This window comes from Esox lucius, chromosome 13 (assembly GCF_011004845.1).
Source record: "Esox lucius isolate fEsoLuc1 chromosome 13, fEsoLuc1.pri, whole genome shotgun sequence".
In the NCBI taxonomy this organism is placed as follows: domain Eukaryota; kingdom Metazoa; phylum Chordata; class Actinopteri; order Esociformes; family Esocidae; genus Esox; species Esox lucius.
The window spans coordinates 39,326,589-39,349,016 of NC_047581.1; the positions used below are offsets into that span (position 1 = coordinate 39,326,589).

General features: G+C 41.8%; 1 protein-coding gene across 5 annotated transcripts in view; it reads left to right on the forward strand.

The window, feature by feature from the left end:
- smarca2 (SWI/SNF related, matrix associated, actin dependent regulator of chromatin, subfamily a, member 2) overlaps positions 1-22,428 on the forward strand; it is a 68,243-nt gene that overhangs the window by 22,171 nt on the left and 23,644 nt on the right. For all 5 annotated transcript variants that reach the window (XM_029124838.2, XM_029124839.2, XM_029124840.2 and 2 more), the window contains 14 exons: positions 922-972; positions 1,068-1,198; positions 1,286-1,343; positions 1,588-1,703; positions 4,930-5,083; positions 5,472-5,635; positions 11,797-11,863; positions 12,122-12,232; positions 13,048-13,290; positions 19,081-19,194; positions 19,284-19,391; positions 19,509-19,595; positions 21,808-21,854; positions 21,979-22,145. In XM_029124838.2, the coding sequence (XP_028980671.1) occupies positions 922-972; positions 1,068-1,198; positions 1,286-1,343; positions 1,588-1,703; positions 4,930-5,083; positions 5,472-5,635; positions 11,797-11,863; positions 12,122-12,232; positions 13,048-13,290; positions 19,081-19,194; positions 19,284-19,391; positions 19,509-19,595; positions 21,808-21,854; positions 21,979-22,145 (1,618 nt within the window). The remainder of the gene's footprint in view (positions 1-921; positions 973-1,067; positions 1,199-1,285; positions 1,344-1,587; positions 1,704-4,929; positions 5,084-5,471; positions 5,636-11,796; positions 11,864-12,121; positions 12,233-13,047; positions 13,291-19,080; positions 19,195-19,283; positions 19,392-19,508; positions 19,596-21,807; positions 21,855-21,978; positions 22,146-22,428) is intronic.

The window sequence follows — 22,428 nt, forward strand, 5'->3', positions numbered from 1 at the left end:
TCAAAGCAATATGAGGAAATTAACAGAGTTCCAAAAAGGAAAAATAGTTGCTTCACCAATTGCAGGTGCAGAAGAACTGCAACATGAATCAATGTGTGATGGATGACGGTTTACAAAACCCTGACAGCAGATGCCCAACATGGGTACATTACATTTACAAAGAGGGAACAGTAATACAGTAATACATGGATACATTACAACAAATACAACATGGATACATTACATTTACAAAGAGGGAACAGTGATCATAAGTCACAGCTGAACGACAGGGATGGACAGACGCTTAACGGGGTTGTTGCTCAATGACCCAAAAGCAGGAGTCTAGAAAACAGAGCTGATGTTCCAGCATTCCAGGATGATAATGACCTCATACACACTGCTAAAAGAATTCAAGAGTGGCTTTATAAACACCAGGATGATATCAAACAGCCTCCTTGATCACTAGATTTAAACGTCATTAAAACTTTATGGTAATTTCTTGTCAACAGTGCGAAGTAGATTTGTACCTCATTTCATCCACCAAAGAACTGGAGGCTTTTCTTATTGAAGAATAATGCAATATCCCAATACTCCAAGAAGTAGTTGGAGCTGTTTTGAAGGCAAAAGGTGGCACAGGCCAAGGGTGGCACTGCTCCTTATTATGTACTTGATATTAACCACCTAACTTGGATGAAGGGAAATTCTGAAACCTGCAATCGACCATAAAACCTAAATTTAGGAAATGCTGCTGTAACATGCAGTTCATGTAGTGTTGTTTAAATCAAGCCCTTCACACTGTTTGAGTGACAGAGAAGTGTGGGCTGGCAACTGAAATCTGGGCTGCTTTGAGAGATAGTATGACTTAGTTCTCTTGTTCTCAAAGATTATTGCATAGAAATGTGTTAGGCTTAACATTGTAATGGATTCTAATGTGATCCATAGAAAGTGGATGACAGCGGAGAGGGGATGAGTGGCCTCGGGCCTGATGGAGAGGTAAGACGCAATCAAGTCGAGTCTCTAGTTGTCCATTAAAATTCCTGTTCCAGTTTGATTGACTTGTGGTCACTAAACAATTGTTGTGCCTGAAGCCCATGGATGATAGCAGCCAGATGAGCGAGCTGCCAGTCAAGGTGATCCAGACAGAGACAGGCAAGGTTCTACAGGGGGTGGACGCCCCCAAGTCTTCCCAGCTGGAGGCCTGGCTGGAGATGAACCCTGGGTGAGATGACAGCATCTCATTTATGTCCCTTTCTAGGTTCACGTGTATTATTCTGCTTGACTTCTAACCAACTATTTTACATCTCAGATATGAAGTGGCCCCGAGGTCGGACAGCGAAGAGAGCGGCTCTGAGTTTGAGGAGGAGGTGAGTGACTCAGCCTGCGCTGTCTAGTCTTATAGAAACGGACAATTCAGGGAGTTAGAATGACTGAACAGAGAATGACTCACAACTACTCTTGACCTACTTTACACCAGCAGTTTTCACATCTTCTCTTCTTTTATGAATCCAAAGCATTATTGCTAAACTGCCTACAGTAATTAAATTAAGTGGAACGTGAGACAGAATGGTAAAAAACCAACGTGTTGTTCCTAATTTCCTTGTGCTTCAGGAAGAGGAGGAGATTCCAGGAGTGTCCAGTAGGCCAGACTCTCAGACTGAGGAAAAGAAAATATTCCATCCCAACAGTGACGAGTTACCGGAGATCGCTGCCAAGCAAATAATCGAGTAGGTCTCCTTATCCCATCTTAACCCAGGGATTTTCATCTGTAAGGTTCATTTTCCTCTTCAAATGTTGTTGTCATAGACTTCATTTCTAATATATTTTTCCCCCTGCAACCAATCAATGCATAATACCCCATAATGACAAAACTTAGACATGTTTTTAGAAATGTTCTATAATAAATGTACATAATTATTCAGATCCTTTTCCCCACCACTCCAATAGAACTCAAAATCTGTTTGATCATCATTAAGATGTGTCTAGAACATAATGTCCAGCTTTAACTCACCGTGGGCTGTCTAGTCTAGTCTAGGACAAAAAGTTCAAGTTTAATAGAAAACTTAATTGAGCTTCTTGTTTTAGTCCTAGACTAGGTTTAATCTGTCTGACAAAACCGGCCCCATGAGTCTTACATTGATATATTTTCTAAAATATTTATGCATGGCATAGCTGTTTTTTAATTAATCCATTATTGTAGTGTATTCTTTAAAATTTGTATACAGTTGTGTGCAAAAGTTTGCATACCCTTGGAGAATTGTTAATATATGAACATTTGTAAAGAAAACATGAGTGAGCAGGCAAAACACATGTATTTTATTTCTTATGGGATTCACATTCAACTATAGGTCGTAACACAATGGAACAATCATAAAACAAATCATGTTAACAAAGAAATGTTTTTACTGTCCCCTGTCTACATACCCTTAATTCTTAATACTGTGTATTGCCCCTTTTAGCATCAATGACAGCATGCAGTCTTTTGTAATAGTTGTCTATGAGGCCCCGAATTCTTGCAGGAGGTATAGCTGCACATTCGTCTTGGTAAAATGCTTCCAGGTCATGCTAAGTCTTTGGTCATCTTCCATGAACCTCACGTTTGAGATCTCCCCAGAGTGGCTCGATGACATTAAGCTCAGGAGACTGTGATGGCCATTCCAGAACCTTCACCTTTTTCTGCTGTAACCACTGGAGGGTCAACTTGGCCTTGTGCTTAGGGTCATTGTTGTGCTGGAAAGCGTCTCATACGCAGCTTTCGTGCAGAAGAATGCAAATTGTCTTCCAGTATTTTCTGATAACATGCTGCATTCATCTTGCCATACATTTTCACAAGATTCCCTGTTCCTTTAGTGCTCACACATCCCCAAAACAACTGTGAGCCACCACCATGCTTCACAGTGGGTAGGTTATTCTGTTCACTATAGGCCTTGTTCACCCCTCTCCAAACATAGTGCTTATGGTTGTGACCATAAAGCTCTATTTTGGTCTCGTTACTACAGTGTGCCAGGAGCTGTGAGGCGTGTCAAGGTGTTGTCGGGCATATTGTAACTGGGCTTTTTTGTGGCATTGGCGCTTGACCATGCAGCTAATTTCTGTCCAAGTATCTTCGTATTGTGCTCCTTGAAACAACCACACCTTTTTCCAGATTACCTGTGTTTACCTGTGTTTTATTTTTTGTATCCTGAACAATTCTGGCAGTTTTGGCTGAAATCTTTCTTGGTCTACCTGACCTTGACTTGGTTTCAAGAGATCCCTGAATTTCCACTTCTTAATAAGTGATGGAACAGTACTCCTGGCATTTGCAAGCCTATCTTTTTGTATATTCTTCCATCTTTATATAGTTCCATTGCCTTGTTACGCAGGTCTTTTGACAGTTCTTTTCTGCTCCCCAAGGCTCAGTATCTAGCCCGCTCAGTGCAACCATCTGAGAGCTAACAAACTCATTGACTATTTATACACAGATACTAGTTGCAATTTAAAAAGCAACATGTGTGGGAAATTCACCTTTAATTGCCATTCCTTACCTGTGTGTCACCTTGTGTGTATGTAACAAAACATTCAGGGGGATGTAAACCTTGGATCATGGCCATTTGGGTGATTTCTGTAATCATTATGATTTAAAAAGGAGCCAAACAACTATGTGATAATAAATGGGTTCATATGATCTCTATCCTTAAATAAAGGACAGTTTCTTTGCATGTTAAGTCATATTTTCTAAATCAGTGCCAACATTTCGCAATGTCTGCCAGGGTATGCAAACTTATGAACACAACTGTGTTGACTACATTTTCTTTTTCACATCTGATGAGAACAAACTGCATCACCTCTGGGTAGATTTAAGTTATCAAAACGTAGCGTAGGGACACCCTGCATTTTGTTTGTCTGCTAAAATCAGAAAAGAAAATTACCAAACTATTGTTTAAAGCAGTTTGTATCTTAATCATGTATCACCAATTGAAGTCCAATCAGGTTATTGAAGTTGTAGCTCAGAAAAAACAAACCTCAGCTACATTTAGTTTTACATAAATCTTTTTCTTCATGTGTTGTATTTGTTGTGGCCGCAGTTACAAAGAAAATCAATCAGAGGTATCTGCCACACATGGGCTTCTCTCTTGACATCATTTCCTTTGCTTAGCCAGCACACATTATTGTATGACGCAAGATGCTTAAATATCCTTTATGGAACTTATACCCTAGTTCCTGTTTTCCTGGTTCAAAGCACTCAGGCAGTGCATTCTCATCTGCAGTTAGCAGCTCCGATTGGCTGCACATTAGTTGGTACATTGTTTGATTGTGCTTTGACTGGACAGGATACCAGTTGTTTTAATGAATAAGGTCTCATTAGTATTCAGAGTTGATCAGAGGACAATTCGAAATGGACACACCGGACAGATCTGCAAGGTGACTGCCTTATCTTGGTTTTAGGTCTGTCAGGTGACTGCCTTGTCTTGTCCTTAGGTCTGTCAGGTGACTGTCTTGTCTAGTCCTTAGGTCTGTCAGGTGACTGCCTTATCTAGTCCTTAGGTCTGTCAGGTGACTGCCTAATCTAGTCTTTAGGTCTGTCAGGTGACTGCCTTGTCTTGTCCTCAGGTCTGTCAGGTGACTGCCTTGTCTTGTCCTCAAGTCTGTCAGGTGACTGCCTTGTCTTGTCCTCAAGTCTGTCAGGTGACTGCCTTGTCTTGTCCTCAAGTCTGTCAGGTGACTGCCTTGTCTTGTCCTCAAGTCTGTCAGGTGACTGCCTTGTCTTGTCCTCAGGTCTGTCAGGTGACTGCCTTGTCTTGTCCTCAGGTCTGTCAGGTGACTGCCTTGTCTTGTCCTCAGGTCTGTCAGGTGACTGCCTTGTCTTGTCCTCAGGTCTGTCAGATGACTGCCTTGTCTTGTCCTCAGGTGTGTCAGGTGACTGCCTTGTCTTGTCCTCAAGTCTGTCAGGTGACTGCCTTGTCTTGTCCTCAGGTCTGCCAAGCAGGATGTGGATGATGAGTACACGGTGCCAGAGACTGAACTGACCGTCTTCCAACAGTCTTACTATGGAGTGGCTCACGCCATCATCGAGAGGGTAGAGAAACAGTCATCACTGCTCATCAACGGCACTCTCAAACACTACCAGGTAAATAGGTACCCAGTTAATATTAACCAAGGGAGAGTGTGATTAGTACAAGGCTGCTTGCTTGGTAAAGGGTACTTTTGATTATTTAATTCAAATATTCTGTCTTTGGCACCATTGCCTACTCTCTCCTGGTGTTGCTCGGAGTTGAATTACAATCAAAATAACTGATATAAGGAATATCAGTGCTTTTATTCCTTTTCACAAATATTTCTTTGCAAAACTAATATCAGCCTATAATATCAGTGCACAGAATAATTAGTTGTCCTTCGCCTATGAGTGATATAACTGGAGGCCAATAAATTAATTAGTTTCAATCAGTTACAAATGTTATCTCGGCTTATGTGTCAGGGTGGTTAGGTTTAACACATCTCTTCTGTGGGTGTTTTAGGTCCAGGGTCTGGAGTGGATGGTGTCTCTATACAACAACAATTTGAATGGAATCCTGGCTGATGAGATGGGGCTTGGGAAGACCATTCAGACTATTGCACTCATCACATACCTGATGGAACACAAGAGACTCAATGGACCTTACCTAATCATCGTACCACTCTCGTACGTAATCGCTGACCATTAGCCTCTAACATCCTGACTATACCTCTATCTCTGAATCCAGGCCATCCCTATAGTTAAAAGACTGTATCTGAATCCAGGCCATATCTATAGGTAACAGATTATATCTGAATCCAGGCCATATATATAGGTAACAGACTAAATCTGAATCAAGGCCATATCTATAGGTAACAGACTAAATCTGAATCAAGGCCATATCTATAGGTAACAGACTAAATCTGAATCAAGGCCATATCTATAGGTAACAGACTAAATCTGAATCAAGGCCATATCTATAGGTAACAGACTAAATCTGAACCGGAGTCATCTCTATAGGTAACATTTCAATGATAATGGTAATGTGCTGGTGTCTCATTCTTTTCTGATGGTCTATTTTCTCCCTGGTAGATTATTGCCATATACCCCTTATGTAAAACAAAACCTAGTATTATTTTGATGATTTAGGATGCTGCACTATTTTTGTCTTCTGGAATAATTACCCTGAGCCAAATTTCAAACCAACAGTTTTAGAACACATTGTGAATGTGGTTCCATTTTGGTTCAGAATGAACATTTAAAATGCCTATTTTCTGGGTGTTGATGTGACATTTACAAACTTTGATTCTATGTCCCAGTTTCAACTGCACATACATTCTTTGTGAATTACACATTATACAGTATCACATTAATGCATTTAAAATAGGAAAGAAGATTCATTTTTCATAGATTAATTATTTCTCTAGTCACCTGCAGTAATGTTACCTTTAAAGCTGGCAGCAAAGATGAGATGTTCAAACTCATTTAGCCAACAGAATAAAGCACCAGACCATTTCAAGTACACTAACATTTAAAAACAGTATCGTTTTTAAATGTTTTTGCTATCAAGGCATCATTGAGACATTGACTCATAAATCACCCAGACCCTACTCTAGTAATTCCCACCATCCTATCTCATTGAGACATTGAATCATTAGTCTATCAGGCCCTACTCTGGTAATCCCTACCATCCTATCTATGTATTGTAGCCATGCTGCAAATACTATAAATTTGTCAGTGTTCCTGTCAATCATAATATTGTGTTATATTAATTTTAACCCCATTGTTGAGACTTCTGTGTTAACTCTAAGGGTATTGTCAGTTGATATTGTTACTGTGGAATGGAGTCCCACTGTTTGAACTGGGACTGAATGCCTTAGGGGAGAGGAGCACTCGCTACAACTGGTTCAAATTTAAATCTCACTGACATAACTCAGCTAAATCTCCCAGAAGAGCAAAACAAACTAACACACATCCCAGAAATGCTAAAAACAGCCCGCATTAACATATGTAGCCCAGGAAACAAGGTTTCCTGAAATGGACAACTGGCTAACATGAAATAACATAGTCTGTTTCTGAAACCCACTTAGATAATTTGTTTGATTCTACTGCATCAGCCATACACGACTGTAACATTTACAACACAAATTGGATGATTAATGAGGGGGTGGGGTGGTTAGTTGGGGGCAATGAGACATATTCCTGTTTGCCTGAGTAATTGCGGTGCATTCTCCATTCAGTCCTGTTTAGATTACGTTTTACCATATAATTCAATGTACCCTACCGTTTCAAAGTTTGGGGTTACTTGGAAATGTCCTTGTTTTCCATAATAACTTACATGAAATGTGTTTGAATAGGAAATATAGCAAAATGTATTGTAAATATAGGCTGAATCAAAAATTGCATACATGCAAATTATATTGTATGCCAGATTAGTATGCCTGAAGATTAGTATGTACCAAACCTTAGTAAGCTGAGAATAGTATGCCAAAAGTTCCTGGATGGTCTACAATTTCTGGTGGATTTTCAAAGTGTGAATCAGTGCATGCTTTTTGGGGTAATATAGACCACAACCCCTTGCGCAAATGAAGAGGAAGGGTTTCCACGATTCTTTTGGCTTTTCACTGGACGTAAAAGTCAGTTATTGTCACCTATGTTGATAGTTATTGCTAATGTTGTTGTGCCATGAAATGAAATGGCTTTAACAGTGTAAAGTTAATCTTCAGTCTCGCTAGCATGGGCTCTTTTCTATTTCTTGACTATTCCAAGTAGTATGATACTAGTATTGCTGGCTTGTAAGCTATTAAAACAGCCAGTGGCAAAAGCCATACAGTTCATAGATGCTATCTGTGGTAGAAGTAAACTTCATAATAAACATTGGTCAATTCAACACAATGCTTAATGGTCTCCAGCTAAATATTCAAAGTTGTTGTGACGTTAATGCGCAACAAAATTATCAAATGTTTAGATCGTTTTATGACGAGATAGTGTGTCTCAATCGGTCCCATTACTGACATAATAGCTTACTATATAATAAACAGTACATACTTTATCATCACACGTGAAGTATGTACTTGCAGTACATAGTATGTTACATGCAATTTGAGAGTCAGCCATAGTCATTGACATGGTTAAAAAATAAGGATTTTTAATTGAAATAATAATTGGGTCTTTCAAACTTTGCTTTTGTCAAATACTCCTCCATTTGCAACAATTAAAGCCTTGCAGACTTTTGGCATTCTAGTGGTCAATTTGTTGAGGTAATCTGAAGAAATCTTACCCCATGCTTTCTGAAGCACCTCCCACAAGTTGGATTGACTAAATAGACACTTCTGATGTACCATACGGTCAAACTGCTCCCACAATAGCTCAACAGGGTTGAGCTCTGTTGACTGTGCTGGCTACTCCATTATACAGAATACCAGCTGACTTCTTCTTCCATAAATCATTTTTCCATAGTTTTTAGCTGTGCTTTGACCATTGTCCTGTTGTAGAAGGAATTTGGTTCCAATCAAGCACAATCCACAGGGTATGGCATGGCATTGCACAATGGAATGACTGCCTTCCTTCTTCATGATCACTTTTACCTTGTAAAAATCGTCCACTTTAGCACCACCAAAGCACCCCCAGACAAGGATATAGGAGTGACTCTGATATGGGGGGGGCACATTTGGCTACAGTGTGAATGTTAATGTATTTGCTAAAATGTTTATTTGATATGTAGCTCTATGTGTTTTTCCACTTAAAGTTTCACTTCTCTTCAATTTTGATGATTACGGCATACAGCTCATGGAAATCAAAACTTCAGTATCTCAAAATATTAGAATAAAAAACGTATAATACAGAAATGTCGACCTTCTGAAAAGTATGTTCATTTATGCATTTATGCACGAGAATTTGTTAGGCGAAAATCTTTTGATACATCTGGGGGTTAAGACTGCCACGCCAAGTTGTGTATGCAGTCAGATCATGTGTACCACTCTGGAGATTGACATTAGACCTTTAGTGGGATAGGTGTTTCTTTATTCCTAAAAGTAATGTGCGTTTCTTTAATATTTTTTGCATATTATGTACTAAATCACACCACAAAAAAATACCTCATGAAGCTGTTTGAGAGAATGCCAAGAGTGTGCAAAGCTGTCATCAAGGCAAAGGGGGGCTACTTTGAACAATATAGAATATAGTATATTGATTAGTTTAACACTTTTTTGGTTACTACATGATTCTATATGTGTTATTTCATAGTTAGGATGTCTTTACTATTATTCTACAATGTGGAAAACAGTCAACATTTAGTAATAGTGTCTGAAACATTTTCCCAACTTTTGACTGGTACTACACTGCTAAAACAAATAATGGAACACTTAATTCACACATTGGGTCTCGATGAAGGAAATATATTAAAGATTAAAATCTTTACTGTACATTGTTTAATTAATTGAGAACAAAATGACCTAACAATGGTAAGTGGAAACCAAATTCACCAGCCGTTTGAGGGCTGGATTCAAACTCAAATCCCGAAAATCTAAGTAAACAATTGAAATCACAAGCTATTCCAACTTGCGTGAATTTTATCACGGCAACTCATGATTTGACTCGGTAGTGTGTATGGCCCCCATGTGCCTGTATGCACTCCTGACAATATCTGGGCATACTCCTGATGAGACGGTGGAGGGTGTCCTGGGGGATCTTCTCCCAGACCTGAATCAGGGCATCAGTGAGCTCCTGGACAGTCTGTGGAACTACTTGGTGACGTCGGATGCACCAATACATAACGTACCAGAGGTTCTGAATTGGAATCAGATCTGGGGAGCGTGAGGCCCAGTAACAGTGGTATCACTGCCTTCGTCATCTAGGAACCCCTTGGGGTTTTGTTAAAAAGTCAGTTATCGTCACCTGTACTTATTGTATCAATGTCATTCACAAATGACATTCACAAAAAGACAAACAAATGTTTTTGTGCCATGAAATGAAAATAGCTTTGGCAGGCCACTGGGCAAAAGCCGTAGATCAAAGACGCTTTTTGTGGTGGAGGTAAACTTAATAAGAGATGTTAGTCAGTTTAACACAATACTGAATGGTGTCTAGCGAGTGCTGGAACATGTGTCGCAGTGGTGTAGTAGTTAAAGACAGTGCCTCTCACGTGCGAGACCCGGTTTTAAATCTGGTGAGGGCCTCAGTTTTTATACATTTTTATTGAGGGCCTCAATAAATCAATTTATGGTTATAGTGCATCAATTTCTTGTGGATTTTCGAAGTACACATCCAGTCATGCTTTTTGGGTCAGGATAGAAAACATAGCTGGCTACAACATTCAGTAGCTACGTTATAGTAAGCCTCAACTAAAACTGTTTATGGTTATACAGTATTGCGTCTATTTCTGGTAGAGTCCACGATTCTCTTGTCTTTTCACTTGACGAAAAAGTCAGTTATCATCACCAAGTGATGGCTACTCGAGGCTTCATTAAGGGGCCAATCAACGAAGTTGCTGGAACCCTTTTATGTTTGTATGTTTTGTTATTAGGGGGCCAAGCAACGAAGTTGCTGGAACCCTTTTATGTTTGTACGTTTTATTATTATTATTATTATTATTATTCTCCAGGGCCATACCTCTTGGGGGCGCTATAAACATCACCGATGTTTCTCACGATTTTGACGTTAATAAAAACACACTTAAACGACATCTCCTCCAAAACCACTGAACAGATTTGGTTGACAATTGATGTAAAGGACCACTGGACCATTGTCTTTACAAGTTATATAAGAAAAGTTGATATCTCAAACAATATGGCCTCCCTTTTGACTTCTGTGAAAAACTCGTTAACAACATCTCCTCCGAGCCCACTGAACGGATTTGCATGCCGTTTGGTGTGAAGGACCTTTGAACCATTATCTTTAAATGTTATATAAGGAAATTTGATATCTCAAACAATATGGCCGAAATCAGTGAATGAAATTGAGCTGGGCGGGTCTATGACTTTACACGTCCATTAAACCCAAATGGAACATCAAACAGCTACGAAACGAATCGTACTCGTAAATGTGTCTGCTAGGAATGGACAGGAAAACTCCCATACAGAAATACTGCTTGGTGGTGCTATAAACTGAAGTTTCTCACGATTTTGTCGTTGATAAAAACACACTTAAACGACATTTCCTCCGAAACAGCTGAATGGATTTGTATGACAATTAGTGTAAAGGACGACTGGACCATTGTCTTTAAAAGTTATATTATTGTAAATGTTTCTGGTGGATTTTCAAAATATGCATCTGTGTGCTATTTCGGGTATTATAGATCACAAACCGATGAGACTATTCAGTCTGCCAGCCGGCCCTGTGGTGTAGTGGTCCTTCAATATTGTGACCTTGAGAGGCGGGGGGGTATGTTTAGTGATGGGTTACAGAGTTCACAGGGTTTTCTGGGTCACAGTGTTCAGCAGGGTTACAGTACATGGAAAGAAACTGTTCCTGTGTCTACTGGTGCGGGACCGAATAGACCTGTACCACCTGCTTGATAGTAGGAGTGCAAACAGTTTGTGGCATGGATGTGAAGGGTCCCTGGTGATGCTGCATACCCTGTGCAAACACTGCTTTCGCCGGAGCTCTACGTTGGCTGGGAGCTGGGCACCCGTGATGTGCTGGGCGGTTTTCACCACCCGTTGCAGTGCCTTTGGTCGCTTTATATATTTCTTAATTACTACGTAGATGTCGTGTGCCATGTCACAAGAATTTCATTGTTCCGAATGAAGCATGTTTTTCAGTGCGCTTGACAAATAAAATACTTTGACTTGACTTTGACAGGACTCTGTTTCCTGGTCTCAACTGTGTTTTGTCTTCTTTATCTTCAGGACTCTGTCCAACTGGGTTTATGAGCTTGACAAGTGGTCTCCGTCTGTTGTCAAGATTGCCTACAAGGTAACACCCTTCCACAGGTAGCATGTGTCAAACTCTCTGTGCCTCCCAGTGTTCACTAGGGTTAACCCTTCATCACCCTGTCATCAACCCTTTATTTGTAGTTTGTATATTTTTTTCTTCACTTTGACATTATGGACTTTTTTATGTTGATCAGTGGTGAAAACTCCACCGATAATTAAATCCATTTTGTTTTCATGTTGTAACACAATATCCTGTGTAGAATCCCAGGGGGATGAATACTCTCTGTCTGTTGTACAGGGCACTCCTGCTATGCGACGGGGCCTGGTTGCTCAACTCCGCAGTGGGAAGTTCAATGTCCTGCTCACCACGTATGAGTACATTATCAAGGACAAGCACATCCTGGCCAAGGTGGAGTGGAAGTACTACCCCTCTTAATCCTAACCCCTCCCCCATCTTAAACGTAACCCCTCCCTCCTCTTAATCCTAACCCCTCCCTCCTCCTAATCCTAGCCCCTTCCCCATCTTAGTCCTATCCCCTCTCCCATTTTAAACCTCTCCCCCATCTTAATCCTAACCCCTCCCCTATCTTAATCCTAACCCCTCCCCCATCTTAAACCTAACCCCTCCCCCATCTTAATCCTAACCCATCCCCCATCTTAAACCTAACCTCTCCCCATCTTCAACCTTACCTTTTCCCCATCTTCAACCTAATCTCTCCCCCATCTTAATCCTATCCTCTCCCCCATGTTTATCCTAACCTCTCCCCATCTTAATCCTAACCCCTCCCCCATGTTAATCCTAACCTCTCCCCCATCCTATTCCTAATCTCTCCCCCATCTTCAACCTAATTTCTCCCCCATTCTCAACCTAACCCCTCCCCCATCTTAAACCCAACCTCTCCCCCATTTTCAACCTAATCTCTCACCCATCTTCAACCTAACCTCTCCCCACTCTTAAACCTATCCACTCCCTCTGTCCCCTCTTACCCTCGTCGCCTCCCTCTGTCCCCTCTTACCCTGTTCCCTCCCTCTGTTCCCCACTTACCCCCATCCCCTCGCTCTGGTCCCAACTTACCCCCATCCCCTCCCTCTGTCTCTTCTTACCCCATCCCATCCCTCTACCTCCCTCTTACCCTGTCCCCTCCCTCTGTCCCTCTCTTACCCCTGTCCCTTGCACTAATGGCCACTGACCCTTATCTTCTACCCTTATCTTCTACCCTTCAGATCCGTTGGAAGTACATGATAGTGGATGAGGGCCACCGTATGAAGAACCACCACTGTAAGCTGACCCAGGTGTTGAACACCCACTACGTGGCCCCCCGGCGCCTCCTGCTGACGGGTACCCCTCTGCAGAATAAGCTCCCTGAGCTCTGGGCGCTTCTCAACTTCCTGCTGCCCACCATCTTCAAGTCCTGCAACACCTTTGAGCAGTGGTTTAATGCCCCTTTTGCCATGACAGGGGAGAGGGTAAGATGGAAACCAAATCTACCACGCAGGCCACTGTGCACAATTCAATTCCCCTGAGGTGGGACTTTAAGCATCTCAAATTGAACCAAGTTAAATCAGTCAATCAATCAAATGTATTTATGAAGCCCTTTTTACATCAGCAGTTGTCACAAAGTGTTTTTACAAAACATCCAGCCTGAAACCCCAAGGAGCAAACAACAGTGTTGAATCACAGCTGCTAGGAAAAACTCCCTAAGAGGGGCCGAAATTTAGGAAGAAACCTAGAGAGGAACCAGGCTCAGAGGGTTGACCAGTCCTCTTCTGGCTGTTCCGGGTGAACGTTTTAACAGTACAAGTCATCTTATTCCACTTATCTGGGGCCGGGTCGCGGGGGCAGCAGTCTAAGCAGAGATGCCCAGACTTCCCTCTCCCTAGACACTTCCTCTAGCTCTTCCGGGGGGACACCGAGGCGTTCCAAGGCCAGCCGGGAGACATAGTCCCTCCAGTGTGTCCTAGGTCTTCCCCGGGGTCTCCTCCCGGTGGGACGGGCCCGGAACACCTTCCCAGGAAGGCGTCCAGGAGGCATCCGGAACAGATGCCCAAGCCACCTCAGCTGACCCCTCTCGATGTGGAGGAGCAGCGGCTCTACTCTGAGCTCCTCCCGGGTGACCGAGCTTCTCACCCTATCTCTAAGGGATCGCCCAGCCACCCTGCGGAGAAAGCTCATTTCGGCCGCCTGTATCCGGGATCTTGTCCTTTCGGTCATGACCCAAAGCTCATGACCATAGGTGAGAGTATGAAGGTAGATTGACCGGTAATTCGAGAGCTTCGCCTTGAGGCTCAGCTCTTTCTTCAGCACAACAGACCAATACATCGACCGCATTACTGAAGAAGCTGCACCGATCCATCTGTCAATCTCCCGTTCCATCCTTCCCTCACTCGTGAACTTCCCACACTCGTGAACAAGACCCCTAGATACTTAAACTCCTCCACTTGAGGCAAGAACTCTCCACCAACCTGAAGTGGGCAAGCCAGAGTCCAGAGTCTGTTAAACCTAATCCAGGTCAGAAGCATGACCAGATGGAGGGGGGATGAGGTGTCAGCAGAGTGGCAGCTGGAATCATCAGGTATCGTCTTGATCTGCAACACAACCAGTAGGACTTTGGACAGGGGCAGCAACGAGTCTTGCAAGTCTGGTACTCGGATGGTGTGGTCCAAGACCTCATGTCCTCCAAAGTTTAAATGGAGCAGGGGACAAGGAACATTTTGAGAGTGTATTCCTTAGGTTTATAAGGATTTATAGTGGAGAAGGAGAACTGACCTTACGCCCCCGGCACAATAATATAGCAACGTATAACCTTGGGGCTGAGACAGGGGGGTCCAGTGACACTGTGGCCCTATCTGGGGGAGGCCCCAGACAGGGCCCAACAGGCAGGAAGTCAATCCACCCCCATTGCCAAGCATCAACCAAAGGGACAACCACCAACTGCAACCACCCTGAAATGAGTATTGCCAGTAGAGTACACCCCAATGGACACAATGGAGAGAACAACAAACCAGTGACTCCGCCCCTGAATTACATTGGAGGGAGGGCATCCCAGTGGTGATGAGAGCCCACCTGGAAAGACAGCAAGGGTGGACAGTATCAAGCCTTTCCATTCACCTTCACACCCCTGGGCCTGACTGCACTTAATTATAAACCATACTGAAGAGATTAATCTTTAGTAGACTCTTGAAAGTTTGCACTAAGTCTGCATTTCTAACCTTATTTGGCAGATCATTCCACATCAGTGGAGCTCTATGAGAAAAGGCCCTGCCTCTGGCTGTTTGTTTAGAAATTCTAGGTACAATTAGAAGGCCTGCATCTTACGATCTAAGGTTATGTGTAGGTATGTATGACTGGATCATTTCAGCAAGGCTAGTAGGAGCAAGTCCATGTATTCCTGCCCTATCAGACAGCCAGTGTAAAGTGGCTAATACTGGAGTAATGTGTCAACATTCAACATTTAGTTCTAGTTAGGATTCTAGCAGCTATTTTTAGTGGTAATTTAATTTTATTTATTGATTTATCAGGGTAACCGGAGATAAGAGCATTGCGGTAATATATTATAAAAGTAAAAAAATCAGGGATTAGTTTCTCTGCATCAGTTTTTGATATAAAATGTCAGATTTTTGCAATGTTCCAAAGATGGCAAAAAGCAGCTCTTGTGATATATTTTATATGTTAATCAAAGGAGAGGTCAGGGACGAGGGTAAGGCTGAGGTTTCTCGTATCCCAGTTTTTTGGGATACGACCATACAACCCTCAAGGTTCACTGCGAGATCCAACAAAACTCTTTGTTTCTTGCGTCCTAAAATGGGCATTTCTGTTTTTCCTGTGTTTAAAAGCAAGAAGTTCTCCATCATATTCCTAATATCACTTCCTAATATCTGGAACACATCCCTTCCAAAGTCACTAATTTGGGGATTTTTGATTCCGCATGACATCACCCAGAGGCAGCATATATAGTGAAATCAATAATGGGCCCAAAACCGAACCTTGAGGAACACCAAAACATACCTTTGACTTGTCAGAGGATATGCCATCCAAACTAACAAACTGATATCTTTCAGATTAATAAGATTTAAACCAGGCTAGGACATGTCCACGTAGCCCAATATGGGTTTCCAGTCTCTCTAAGAGAAGGGAGTGATCAATGGCAGCACTCAGATCAAGAAGCAACAGGACATTAGAAGGTCATCTGAGGCCATTAGAAGGTCATTTGTTACCTTCACAAGTCCTGTCTCAGTGCTATAATGGGGTCTGAAAACGGACCAGAGTAAATGTTATTTGTCTTAGGGTTAGGGTTAGGGTTATGTTATTTGTCTTCAGGAAGACATTTAGTTGTTGGGAAACAAATTTAGTAAGAATTTTTAAAGAATTTATTTTGCATAAGATTTCTGAGAGGAACGGACGGTTCATATTGTCATATCATTGATTAATATATCTGGATCCAGATTTTTTTCAGAAGAGCCTCTATTTCTGATATTTTTAGTGAGTTTGGTACACATCTGGAGAAAAGGGAGCAATTAATTTTGTTCAACATTGGCTGACCTAGCACAGGAAGTAGCTTCTTAAGTAGTTTTATTGGAATCAAGTCTAGCTGACATTTTGTGGGTTTAGAACTCATTACTAATTTAGTGGACGTGTCGAGTGATACAGGGTAAAGGAATTCAAGTGTCCCCATTGACACCAGGTCAGAGACTTTCTGGGTATTCTCAGGACTACTCCGATTTTGAGGACTATACCTATTTAAGGAGGAGTCTTTTGATGGGTTTTTGTAGTGAGACTGGGGTGCGGGACACAAGAAGAGATATTCCCATTTCCTCACATCCGTTGCACAAACGGATGTGCAGCCTACTAATGCATTTTTAGGTTGTGGTTGTTAAACTAGTGCAGAGTAAACACAATTCACGACATGAATGTGAACTCTCCAATAAAAAACTATTGAAAAAATGCCAGTGAAGAGCTAAGGTCAAGTCAACTGCCAATAAATGTAATGGGTTACAAAGCAATTTCCAAGAAGTTTGAAGTACATAATGTCACTGCATCTTCTACAAATGGATTGAAGTCCATACCACAAGGAATTTACATAGAATAGGTCATCCCATAAAGTCAGCCCAAGAGCTAACCTACAGATGCTCATAGAGGTCTTTAAGAGCCACAGGGTAATATCCAGTGATCTTTGGGCCCTACAATCGGTGTCAAAATATATGAGTCAACTGTCAGAAAGTGAATGCACAATCTTGGCCTAAATGGGAGGTCAGGAAGGAAGAAGCCTCTGGTCCCAAAAAAGAATATGAAGACTGACCTTTGCCAGACACCCACTGGGTGAAGACCAAAACTGCTGGAATAATGTGCTCTGGAAAAATGAGTCCAAGTTTTTTGGCATCTATGGAATGGCAGAGTCAAAGCCCAGATGTTAGTCCTATTGGAATGGAAGGTTATGGAATTTTGAAATAGGGTTGCAATGGAATGTTATGGATTGGCCGAGTCAAAGCCCAGATGTCAGTCCTATTGAAATATGGTGGGAAAAACCTTGCAGTGCATGCAGAAAGCCCTTGAACATGTCATAGTGACACCATGTCCCTTAATTGTGTATGCTCCACCTACCCTCCACTGTGACATTTCAACAGGTCTCTTTTCAAGAGGCAACAGCTGTTCTTTCTTTGAACAGTCATATCATGAAAAAATTATTAAAATAGCCTCATGCAAACTTGTTGATGATGTTTAAGTTGTACAACCCAATTATTAGCCTCTGGGACACATACATGTTTATCCTCTTGATCTTTGATTCAAAATACTTAATTTAGGTAAAAGTATTGAAATAAATAAATGAAGAAGTAAATTATATAAAAACTATTCTCCAAAACATATTTGCTACACTTATTGTAAACCCTAGAAATTATTATAAGTAAAATTTTACTGATCCTGTTTCACTGGGGTATATGAGGTGACACACAGGCCAAATTACCAAAGTCATCCATTGCTATCGGAAAACCATAGAATATAGTAATAATGTGCAACAAAAGGTTGTTGAGCTGCACAATTCAGTAAATGTCTATAAGAAAATAGCTCAACGGTTAGAAATCCCCATTTCCACTTAGGAAATACACCAGAAATGGTCGCAATATTGTATAAACATAAACAGTTTTATTTAAATCTTACTGCTGCAGGTTGTAGCGAGCAAAGTTTTTGTCTATCCAGAACAAACCCTAATGCATAATTTGTTTTGACTGTGACGAGATTCAAACGTAGGACCTATCGTTTAAAGGGCCGCTTCTCTAACCACTACCCTATTTAATAAGAGTTAGTCAGTCAGTTACATTCGCTCTTCTTGGATGACTCCGCTAATGCGGTCCAGCAAAAATCCATCAGCGAGATAGCAGGAACATTAGGACTGGCTAAATCAACAGTTTGGTACATTCTGAGAAAAAAATAATGCACTGGTGAGATCTGCAACACAAAAAGACCTGGAAGTCCACGGAAGACAAAAGTGGTGGATGACCGTAGGATCCTTTCCATGGTAAAGAAAAACCCCTTTACAACATCTAGCCAAGTGAAGAACACTCTCTAGGAGGTAGGCATATCATTATCCAAGTCTACCATAAAGAGAAGACTTCACAAGAGCAAATACAGAGGGTTCACCACAAGGTGCAAACCATTCATAAGCCTCAAGAATAGAAAGACCAGATTTGCCCAAAAGCAACATTGGACAGATGAAACTTAGATCAACCTGTACCAGAATGATGGGAAGAAAAAAGAATGGCTTGGGATGGCTGATCTGAAGCATACCACATCATCTGTAAAACACAGTGGAGGCAGTGTGATGGCATGGGCATGCATGGGGTCCAATGGCACTGGGTCACTAGTGATGGGTCACTTGAAGATGTGACAAAGACAGAAGCAGGAAGATTAATTCTGAAGTGTATAGGGATATATTATATATAATTGTTCAACCCCTTGAATTAAAGTTGAAAGTTTGCAATTCAATTGCATCTCGGTTGTTTAATTTCAGATCCATTGTGGTGGTGTACAAAGCCAAAATTATGAAAATTGTGTCAGTGTCCAAATATTTTCAGACCTAACTGTATTTACAGAGGGTGCCAATATCAGCGACCAGGAAATATATCAACCTGGAAATTAACCTAATCTGATTGGATCATGGTTACCTCCTCATATATTCAGCGCAGTTTACTAACATATACAAGTTCCCAGGAAATAGCTTGACAATCCTTTCCATTTAATGGAGTATTCTGATCTGTCCATAGGTGGACCTTAATGAGGAAGAGACCATACTGATTATCCGGCGTCTCCACAAGGTGCTCCGCCCCTTCCTCTTGCGTCGACTCAAGAAAGAAGTGGAGTCCCAGTTACCAGAGAAGGTGGAGGGTCTCATACTAAACCACTGTTACTTTATACTGGATGATACTTGATGTACTGTATACTAATCACACATACATTGTGTTTGTAGGTGGAGTATGTGATCAAGTGTGACATGTCGGCCATTCAGAGGGTTCTGTACCGCCACATGCAGGGCAGAGGAATCCTCCTCACTGATGGGTCAGAGAAAGACAAGAAGGTAGAGGGCAGCTCTACAGGCTAACCAGAGCGTCACACTGATTTGACTGTTAATACCAATTTATTATGTATTGAACTCCACCCAGCCCAGCCCTTCATTTTTTCTGTTGTTCATCAGGGTAAAGGAGGTGCGAAAACTCTGATGAATACTATCATGCAGCTGAAAAAGATTTGCAACCACCCCTACATGTTCCAACACATTGAGGTAAGTTATATGTTCCAACACATTGAGGTAAGTTATATGTTCCAACACATTTAGGTAAGTAATATGTTCCAACCCGTTGAGGTAGGGGCACTGTTCCATCACATTAAGGAAGGTTACAAGTTCCAACACATTGAGAAAGTTATATGGGTGAACACATTGAGGTAGGTTACAGGTTCCTACACTTTAGGGTAGATACCATGTTCCAACACATTAAGGAAGGTTACAAGTTCCAACACGTTGAGGTAGGGTCCATATTCTAACACATTTTGCTCTAACAAATGGGGAAGAATATATTTTCCAACACACTGAAAACATATTGTCTTCTCCATCCTATCCCCACTACTCAATGTCTTCTCCATCCTATCCCCACTGCTCAATGTCTTCTCCATCTTATCCCCACTACTCAATGTTTTCTCCATCCTATCCTCACTACTCAATGTCTTCTCCATCCTATCCTCACTACTCAATGTCTTCTCCATCCTATCCCCACTACTCAATGTCTTCTCCATCCTATCCCCACTGCTCAATGTCTTCTCCATCTTATCCCCACTACTCAATGTTTTCTCCATCCTATCCTCACTACTCAATGTCTTCTCCATCCTATCCCCACTACTCAATGTCTTCTCCATCCTATCCTCACTACTCAATGTCTTCTCCCTCCTATCCCCACTACTCAATGTCTTCTCCATCCTATCCTCACTACTCAATGTCTTCTCCATCCTATCCTCACTACTCAATGTCTTCTCCATCCTATCCTCACTACTCAATGTCTTCTCCATCCTATCCCCACTACTCAATGTCTTCTCCATCCTATCCCCACTACTCAATGTCTTCTCCATCCTATCCCCACTACTCAATGTCTCTTCATCCTATTTCTGAGTAATTTTTTAACTCTTCAAAGGGGCAGTATGCAAGATCTTTGCTGTACTACTAGACAAAATACATGTAAAATGACCAGTAGACCTCTGCTGTTAATGTTTAAAGTTAATGTTTAAAATCATATTTAAAACCAAAAAAACTGTATAACAAGATATTCCAAATTTCAAAATGTCTCGCCGATCCGTCTATCAATTTCCCTTGACGTACTATCATTCCCATCCCAAACTACCCAGGACTGGCTAATACCATTCGATCTGTAGTCTCCTCATACTTGCTTTAGGCACTCTCAGTACTATCATTCCCATCCCAAACTACCCAGGACTGGCTAATACCATTCGATCTGTAGTCTCCTCATACTTGCTTTAGGTACTCTCAGTACTATCATTCCCATCCCAAACTACCCAGGACTGGCTAATACCATTCGATCTGTAGTCTCCTCATACTTGCTTTAGGCACTCTCAGTACTATCCTTCCCATCCTAAACTACCCAGGACTGGCTAATACCATTCGATCTGTAGTCTCCTCATACTTGCTTTAGGTACTCTCAGTACTATCATTCCCATCCCAAACTACCCAGGACTGGCTAATACCATTCGATCTGTAGTCTCCTCATACTTGCTTTAGGCACTCTCAGTACTATCATTCCCATCCTAAACTACCCAGGACTGGCTAATACCATTCGATCTGTAGTCTCCTCATACTTGCTTTAGGTACTCTCAGTACTATCATTCCCATCCTAATCTACCCAGGACTGGCTAATACCATTCGATCTGTAGTCTCCTCATACTTGCTTTAGGCACTCTCAGTACTATCATTCCCATCCTAAACTACCCAGGACTGGCTAATACCATTCGATCTGTAGTCTCCTCATACTTGCTTTAGGCACTCTCAGTACTATCATTCCCATCCTAAACTACCCAGGACTGGCTAATACCATTCGGGTCTCGTTCGGGAAGGGAAGACGAGGAGGAGACAAGTTGTGTTATTGTTTAGAGGCACGATTCTGCACAGTGTCCCTTTAAGTGTTATTTGTTTTACTCAAAATAATGAATTTGGCCCATATGTTGGTGGTGTCAATTTCATCTCATTGGCATTTTAGAATGCAGGATGTCTTGCCTCTGTATCAGTCACCGTGCAATCGAATGAAGGGCATAAGATTACACACAGTATATGTCAACTGACCTTGTATAGTAATCACACTTCCCAACATGTATTACACTCTCTCACAGGAGTCCTTTGCTTCCCAACATGTATTACACTGTCTCTCACAGGAGTCCTTTGCTTCCCAACATGTATTACACTGTCTCTCACAGGAGTCTTTTGTTTCTCACAGGAGTCCTTTGCTGAGCATTTAGGCTACCCAAATGGAGTCATCAGTGGGTGAGATAAGAACATTCTGTCCCTTCATCTATAAAACACACTTCAAAAGACAGATTACAAGGGTTCATGTGAATTCCAATCAGACCTTTGCCATAATATTTTGTCATTCTGTGTCTTCTCCCAGACATGAGCTCTACCGTGCTTCAGGGAAGTTTGAGCTGCTGGACCGGATCCTTCCCAAGTTGCACAGCACAAAACACCGGGTTCTGCTGTTCTGCCAGATGACCTCCCTCATGACCATCATGGAGGACTACTTCTCCTACCGAAACTTCCTGTACCTCCGCCTTGATGGTACACAACCTGACCGTTAACCCTGATCATGGTCTGGGGTCGCCGTATCTCCAGAATGATGTCACATTAACCAAACAGATTGAATGGTCTGCTGTATTTTTTACTTTATTTTTCAAGAACCCCCCCACATTTCTGTAGATAGGTCCTGTCAGATCATCTCTACAGAAAAGGTCCACTCCCCAAATATCTGTAGAAATGGTATTTTCCCCACGTCTCTGTAGAACAGTTCTTTTCCCCACATCTCTGTAGAACAGGTCTTGTCCCCACGTCTCTGTAGAACGGT